Source organism: Paramisgurnus dabryanus, chromosome 5 (genome assembly GCF_030506205.2).
Source record: "Paramisgurnus dabryanus chromosome 5, PD_genome_1.1, whole genome shotgun sequence".
Taxonomy (NCBI): domain Eukaryota; kingdom Metazoa; phylum Chordata; class Actinopteri; order Cypriniformes; family Cobitidae; genus Paramisgurnus; species Paramisgurnus dabryanus.
The window spans coordinates 45273107-45281646 of record NC_133341.1 but is presented as its reverse complement, the minus strand read 5'-3'; the positions used below and the strand labels follow the sequence as shown (position 1 = coordinate 45281646).

The window sequence follows — 8540 nt, the reverse complement described above, 5'->3', positions numbered from 1 at the left end:
TGTTTTTATTGCAGTTTGTGAAGCCTGGGCTGTCTACAGAGATCACGTTTTTTACAGTTTGAAAAGCAGACAGGCAGCAAGCAGATAGTGAGGAGATGTTTGCTGTATGTAACAAAAAATGTTTTATGGTCTAAAACGCGTGAATTCGCTTAGAGCACCTTTAATGCTCTGAGCATCTCGTAGCATTTGATCAAGCAGTTTCTTGATGTCATTCATTAGTAAGCATTAAACATGTTTTATTTTTTTCAATTACTTATACATTTTGCATCACACATAAAACTGAGAACTAAACCTATAGCTTTTATAAAATATAAAAAGTTTATCTAAGGATATCTCAATATTTCCAAAACTCTTGAAGTTGTGCGCTTCCTTCAAAAAACATACTTGCTTATATGTAACCTGCAAGCAAAAATCAATTAGACCTAAAATCACAATGGTGCATCAAAGGTTTTATAAAAAAACAATATTAAACCTAATTCAATGACAATTCCACATTTTGTCTGTTTTTGATCAAACAAATACGCATTTGATCTGTAAACAGAAGGTCAATGCAATTATATCATTTGCTGAATACTTCTGTGTTGGCAGTGGCACGAAAGCAACATTGTTTTTAGCGCTGATAAGTTCCCTTGAAATGGGCCTGAATCTCCTCCAGAGTTTTGCCTTTAGTTTCAGGGACAAATACAGCAGTGAAGATGACATTCAGTGCACACATCGCTGAGAACATCCAGAAGGTTCCCGCACTAGACATCAGATCCTGAAAGAGGTTTAAATCATCTGAGAATCAACAGCTTTACATAAATGAAAGTATCTTTTTTTTTAGGTTAAAAACATTCAGCTCACCATGAGGTTCTGGAAGGTTTTGGTGACGATAAAAGCACACGTCCAGTTGGTAAGCACACAGAAAGCACTGCCCAATCCTCTTGCTCGTGTGGGAAAGATCTCAGACATCACGAGCCACGGAGTCGGACCCCAACCAAGAGCAAATCCTGATCCCAACACATATATCAGTGAAAGTCAGTCTAGAAATAAATACTGCTATAACGCCTGATGTACAGTTACTGTAACATGAGGGACCCCCAGTACATCTCTATGCATTTAAAGGAAAACACCACCGTTTCCAATATTTTACTATGTTCTTACCTCAACTTAGACGAATGAATACATACCTATCTTTTTTCAATGCGTCCACTTAATCTTTGTACAGCGCGTTGTGAATGTGTTAGCATTTAGCCTAGCCCCATTCATTCCTTAGGATCCAAACAGGGATGAATTTAGAAGCCACCAAACAACGCGCCTAGTTTGCCGCTTGAACAGTTTGAATGCATTCGTGCGTGTAGAGCGAAGTAGACGCGCGTCAATTGCTTTGCAGAGGCAAACTCCGCTTCTTGAGGGAGGGGCAAGTGCTATGCGGTTGTCTGTTTGCAAGATGACTGATGTTGATTGTGCATTTATCGAGAGAGTTACCAGTTTGTATTTGGTAACCTTACTATAGGGAGAAAATAAACGGTGCGTGTCGATAAACGTCACGTGGCTCAAAAGTGAAATGTGTATTACAACTTACCAGGTTGCCCAATGTCCTCACTGACACTCTTCCAAGCGAGGTTCTTTTTATTCCTGCCTCCCCGACTTGTGTCGTATAGCTCCGGGTGACTGCTTACGGACAATATCAAGTGTTGGTCGAATGAGTGACTCTGGGTGGTGCTGCCACCACAGCAGCAAGCAGGCTCCTGATTGGTTAACGTGGTGCGAAATTCCGCCAAAGTTCAAATTTTTCAACTCGTGCATCAGCCGCAAATTTCGTGTGAACCGCAAAATGCACAAAAAGCACCATTAGCACGTACCGCGTTCAACACTCAATTCACGCGTCTTCCGCGCCAAATGCCTCATTCCGCACCGCGGGACCTCCAGACGCGCGTCAACGCGTCTTCACATTGACTTAACATTGAAATCACTCGCGCTTCACGCCTCTACCGCGGTTGGTGTAAACGCAGCATAAGGCATGAATGGGGCTAAGCTAAATGCTAACAAATTCACGACACGCTGAACAAAGATTAAGTGCACGCATTGAAAAAAGATAGGTATGTATTAATTTGTCTAAGTTGAGGTAAGAACATAGTAAAAAATTGGAAAACGGTGATGTTTTCCTTTAAGGGGCTCTTGGCCCAAAAAAGGTTGAAGACCTCTGTTTCAGATTGATAGTAAACCCAGCAAAACTATACAAATGATAAAATAACAAACGTAACTATATTAACAAATAAATCAAACTGCAATATTGTAGGATTTTCGTTGTATTATCACAAAAATGTGCAAAATATTACTCGTCGCATTTTATCAAGCAGATTCTTAATGTCTTAAAGGCGGAGTCCACGATGTTTGAAAAACGGTTTGGAAAAGGAGACGGGCCGACTACCAAAACACACTTATAGCCAATCAAATCAAATCAAATGCCGGGTTGCGTATGTGTGGGGCGGGTCTATCAACAGAAGGTCCAGATTCTATTGGGGTAGGGGCGTGTTTGTTTAGGCGATTTCAAATATCAACACTGGCTTTCAAACATCATGGACTCCGCCTTTAAACAGTAGTGAAGGAGTTCACATTATCTGGACTCTTATTGGCTTATTTAGTTGAAGTCAATAAAAAACAAATATAAAAACATCTAAAATGCATATTTTAAGAAACATTTCAGGTAAGTAACCATAAAAGTCTAAAATACTAATGAGAACGACAAGGCACATTAAACTGCACTGTATGCTACAGTTAATTTAATAAATTTTAAATATATATTTTTTAATTTAGTATGATTTAATATCTGATATTTATATACATAAAATTATTTTTGAAATGCTGACTTGAACTGAATAAGTCAATAAGAGTCCAGAATAGATGTGCGTGTAAAAATCATCACATCACTGACCTCATACGCTGCTAACATAGTGCTCTACCACTTAGCTATACTGTTTCATGTTGTACTTATATATTTTTTTAGCAATTACTATGCATAAAATGGATCCTAGATCCACTGTGTAGATTGTTAGCGCCATCTAGCCGTGAGATTGTGAATTGCAACCTTTGGCTCATGCAACAGCTCACTGCTCCCTTTTGAAACGCATAGTAAAGCTACACTAGCCACCACAGGACAAACACGTCATCGTTTGAGACAACGCAGTGAAGTAAATGAACACGTCTCATTCTAAGGTAATAAAAACAATACAGTTCATTTTGTAGGGTCTTTATACACCACTGATAATATAGTTATGTATATTGCATTTTTGTCATGAGATCCTTCTAAAAGTTACACACCTCTTCTGATCTTTTAGATTACAATTATCTGAAAAGAATTTATATTAACCTGCAATGAAAAGGCCCATGCTTCCCACAGCAAGCCAGGCCAGGTCTGTTTGATGCTGTTGAGTGTCTGTTAGTGCATTTATGAGTGAGGAGTTATCGTGCTTCATCACAGTCAACTTGAAGTACACGCCAAACACCACCTCACTGACGCACATCGTGACACCTTGAAACAAAGGATAAACCATTTACATAGGGTATTCATTTCCTTGTCAACAGAGTGGTGTAAATATATTATTTCGGCAACACTTTACAATAAGGTTATATTTCTTATAATTATTAAATGCATTAGCTAATATGAAATAACAATGAACAATACAGTGGTGGTGTAAAAAAAAAGTGTTGGCCCCCTTCCTGATTTTTTATGTTTTTGCATGTTTGTCACACTTGAGCACAACATGCAGTTTTTATTATGAAGGGAAAACGAAATACAAACCCACATGGCCATGTGTGAAAAAGTGTTTGCCCCCTAAACCTAATAACTGATTGGGTCACCCTTAGAAGCAACAACTGCAATCAAGCATTTGCGATAACTTGCAATGAGTCTGTAACAGCGCTGTGGAGGAATTTTGGCTCACTCATCTTTGCAGAATTGTTGTAATTTAGCCACATTGGTGGGTTTTCAAGCATGAACCACCTTTTAAACGTCATGCCACAGCATCTCGATAGGATTCAGGTCAGGATTTTGACTAGGCCACTCATAAGTCTTCATTTTGTTTTTCTTCAGCCATTCAGAGGTGGACTTGCTGGTGTGTTTCGGATCATTGTGCTGCTGCAGAACCCAAGTTCGCTTCAGCTTGAGGTCACGAACAGAAGGCCGGACATTTTCCTTCAGGATTCTTTGGTAGACAGCAGAATTCATGCTTCCATTTATCACAACAAGTCTTCCAGGTCCTGAAGCAGCAAAAAAGCCGCAGACCATCACACTACCACCACATTTTATTGTTGGTATGATGTTCTTTTTCTGAAATGCGGTGTTACTTTTACGCCAGACGTAGTGAGACACACACCTTTTAAAAAGTTCAACATTTGTCTCGTCAGTCCACAGAGTATTTTTCCAAAAGTTTTCGGGATCATCAAGATGTTTTCTGGCAAAACTGAGATGAGCCTTAATGTAATTATTCTCAGCAGTGGTTTTTTTCGCCTTGGAAATCTGCCATGCAGGCCATTTTTGCTCAGTCTCTTTCTTATGGTGGAGTCATGAACACTGACCTTAACTGAGACAAGTGAGACCTGCAGTTCTTTGGATGTTGTTTTGGGGTCTTTTGTGACCTCTTGGATAAGGCTTCGCTGCGCTCTGTGGGGTAATTTTGGTGGCCAGCGATTCTTGGGAAAGTTCACCGCTGTTCCATGTTTTGGCCATTTATAAATAATGGCTCTCACTGCGGTTCGCTGCAGTCCCAAAGCTTTAGAAATGGCTTCAAAACCTTTGCCAGACTGATAGATTTCTTTCTCATTTGTTCCTGAATTTCTTTGGATCCCAACATGATGTGAAGCTTTTGAGGATCTTTTGGTCTACTTCACTTTGTCAGATGGGGAGGGGGTGTTGAAGCATTTTTTTCCATCTTTTTTTATGTATGTTAGTTAATGACAATTGTTTATATTTTTAAAATTCGATTTTTAAAAACATAAAACTGAAATAAACATGAACTAAGATTAATAAATGCTCTTGTTCATTGTAAGTTCATGTTAACTAATGCATGAACTAATAAGACTTTATAGTTAAGTGTAACAATTAACACAAGGAGTCTTTTATTTGTCTTACCAGATAAAATCAGGAGAACTTTTCGCCCAGCCCTGTCCATGATAAAAGCAGCGAAGCCCGTGAAGATCACCTGAATGGCAGCCACAATCACCGTTGCAACATCGCTGCTCTGAGACAAAACACTTCAATAAGTATTAATAGTAAACAATGAAAAAAGGAGGATTAAATCAAACACTCACTTTGAAATGAGCTTGTTCAAAGATGGTCTCTGCGTAAAACATGATGGCATTAATGCCAGTAAACTGCTGGAACAGCATCAACATGATGCCCACCCATAAAGGCTTATAAACGCCAGGATCCTTTAGATCAGCCAGACTGAAGCATTGCTCCTGAAATCAAACAAACATGATTTGAGACAGTGTACACATTCCATATCATTAAAACATATAAAGAGTTTCATTGCAAAACGAGATAACTCCATTTTTGTTTTTTTTCAGAAATGTCATTTTTTGGTTGTGCATTCCAATTCATATCAATTCAACTGCAGTCGGTTTGTTTTGATTTAAACCTTCATAAATTAAAAGATACAGCTAAGTAGCACCATAAAACAAAATAATAACATGATAACATAATAATAAACATGTTTTGACAAAAATGTTAAAAATGGAGTTATCTTGTTTTGCAACGAAACTCTTCATATATTTATTTTTAAAACCAGCACTGAAGTCATAATAAGATCAAACATTAGTGATGTCAAACCTCATTTTTGGAGGCTTCCTCTATTCTGGCACACTCCCATTCCACTGGTGCATCAGGACCCCTGAGGAACCGCAGGGATGCCTCTGCCTCTCTCCTCTTACCCTGGGACAGCAGGAACCGTGGGGTCTCAGGCATAAAGCACATAAACACCAACATCAGGGTGGGAGGGATAGAGGAAGCAATTGCCAACCACCGCCAGTCCAGAAACAAACCTAAAAACAGATTTTGATTCATGTTACATGAGTGCAGACTTGCAGGCTCCTTGCTGCTGCATTTTGCTATCTGAAGAATTAAAACTTCATCAGAAACACCCTCACAACATTTCCAAACCCCATTACGGTAATGTTAAGGTTAACCTCCGTTGTATGGTACAAAATGCACTAAAAATGTCTGCGGTGTATATCTAAATTTTATTGTTATTGACGGAATAAAAGTCACTATACAGTCTTTATTACAGGCATGCAGTTCATGCAGATCACACGGTATGGATTAGGTTTTCGTACTCTTACAGCAGAGCTACAGCAGTTAACAATTCAGCTCCTGTTCATCCCCAAGAAGGACATTCCTGAGCTAACTTGACCTTTTTTGCTAATACAATAATGAAAAACGCATTACTCCATTAAAATCTATTAAAACTGAGATGGCCAACACACATTTAAGCCTGACTATAAATAACAACAGAACTGCACTTACAATGTAAATTCAATTATGCTGTGCAAAATCATGTTTGATGTCACTGGAAAAACTGTGTCATATGTGACAAGTATGATGGGTTATATACTCCACCTGTGATATAGGATCCCATAATGCCCGTCACGACCATCAGTTGAACACAGGAACCCATGGTGCCCCGAACTCGTTCGTGAGCCATTTCAGAGATGTAAAGCTGTTGATATACAAAACATAGGGTATGTTGTAAATTTTAATATATTAAATCTACACCCTAAAGCATGTTCTTGTGGCTTAACTAGGCAAAAGTCACAGGTTCGATCACAAGAACACACATTTGGATATATTTTTGGATACATTTAAGCATACAACTCAATGAACACATTTCTCAAAGACCTTACATAGTGGAAACTGGTAATACTTACAGGTACAACAAGTGAAGTGACTCCACTGGCCAAGCCAGTGAGAACTCTGCCCAAATATAACATCCAGTGATTCTGAGCAGCAATGATGACTGTAAAACCAAAGATAAATGGTATTGCACAGAACATGAGGCTCAACTTTCGGCCGATCTTTTCCACAATCCATCCTCCAAGCAGACCCCCGAGCGCGGCACCAATCGTCACCACAGACTATAAGACATAAAAAATATTCGTTCAAACCCAAACCACATGACTCTGGGCCGGATCCTCCCAGATTCGTCTGCTGCCTGGGAAAAGTTTAATGAAAAAATATATTTAGCACTTTTTGCATTCACGTGGTCAACAAGTTGCTGAATGTGGTTCTCCTTTAAACTTTACACACACACAGCCGCCCCCGGCTGACACTACATTAATAACTGAGGCACTAAAATTGAATGACAACTATTTATTTTATGATTCTGACAAAAATGTGAGGCACAGGCTTCACCACCTACCCCAAACCAAGACGCCTCCTCTGTGTTGAGCTGTAGTCTCAGGTCCTGGGTTCTGCTGAGTTCTGGTATGGCAGGAGAGCTGTAACCCAAAACGAACCCGAAACTCAGGGGTCCCAGAACTGCTGCAAACGTGGCCACGTACAATTTGCCATTCTTAACCGTACTGATATGGAAAACATTCAGGTTATAATGGGAATTGTATTGATTTTAATGGAAACTGTAATTCAGTTCTTTAGTATCACTAAAGTATTTTTAATAAGTGTTGAGATACTCACTCGAGGTAGGAGTCCTGCTCTGATCTGTCTTCTTGTCTCCCTTCATCGTTGACCAAAAGTGGTCTGGTCTCCTCGTCATAATTCATCGTGACTTCAAGTGACAAGTGACATTAAGTTATCAAAGATAATCACCACGTCACGTCATACATTACAGTTGCAAAAAGATGACGTTCAGCGCGTGCACTTAAAAACGCTTTATCGTTCAACATCGCATAGAAGACAAACTCAAAAACGGCTGAATTCAGTAAAACACTCTCATTGTGATCAGCTGATGTGCACGATGACAATAATAACAGGATTGCCAGGTTTTAAAAGCAAAACCCGCTCCCAAAATGATCCCAAGCGCGCTTCGAGGTCGGTTCTTCGGTAAAAATCACATGCCGTTTTAAGCAGTTCATGTGCTAAAACTCGCATTGCTAAATATAACTTTATTGGGGTCGCTTCAATCCGCGGGCATGAAAAATAGCTTGCGGAAACATTATTAAAGTAGCCTAATTCCGCGGGAAAACTGCGACTTGGCAACCCTGAAACATTTCCTGAATTGATTTCAAAATAAGAGCACGTGTCTTTTATTTTGCCCCGTAGATCTTTATTTGCTGGGTGTTCACAAAAGTTTAAAAATTAAATAAAAAATACGATAACACCTGACTAATTATTTTCGCTTTTAAACACTTATCACAGAGTGCTTTTTAACCTTAAAAAATGGGGGGGGGGGCTCTCTTATGACTCAAGTGTTTCCATAGTTACTAAATGCTTTTAGACGTTTTCCAGCGTCAGGATTGTTGTGTGTAGTCTGTTTAGTGCTTAAGAAATGTCTTAAATGATTACAGATGCCTCTGTTTTTTGAGTGTGGACGCAAATGGTAAGA

General features: G+C 39.2%; 1 protein-coding gene across 1 annotated transcript; it reads right to left on the bottom strand.

The window, feature by feature from the left end:
* Positions 1-206: 206 nt before the first annotated feature.
* slc2a8 (solute carrier family 2 member 8) lies at positions 207-8173 on the bottom strand. The gene is made up of 10 exons (XM_065284374.2): positions 7673-8173; positions 7398-7560; positions 6907-7113; positions 6599-6698; positions 5813-6024; positions 5293-5442; positions 5114-5222; positions 3353-3514; positions 844-989; positions 207-757 (listed from the first exon to the last, which is right to left on the bottom strand). Exons 1-10 carry the CDS (start codon positions 7756-7758, stop codon positions 611-613), a joined length of 1482 nt encoding a protein of 493 aa, XP_065140446.1. The 5' UTR covers positions 7759-8173; the 3' UTR covers positions 207-610.
* Positions 8174-8540: the final 367 nt, after the last annotated feature.

Bases quoted from the DNA above. Each gene is read 5' to 3' on its own strand.
- slc2a8 (XM_065284374.2), bottom strand. From the start codon at position 7,758: ATGAATTATGACGAGGAGACCAGACCACTTTTGGTCAACGATGAAGGG. The intron at 7,114-7,397 runs GTAGGTGGTGAA...TATGTCTTATAG, and splicing joins AGGAGGCGTCTTGGTTTGGG to TCTGTGGTGACGATTGGTGC. The intron at 6,025-6,598 runs GTGGAGTATATA...ATCTGTTTTTAG, and splicing joins TATGGGATCCTATATCACAG to GTTTGTTTCTGGACTGGCGG.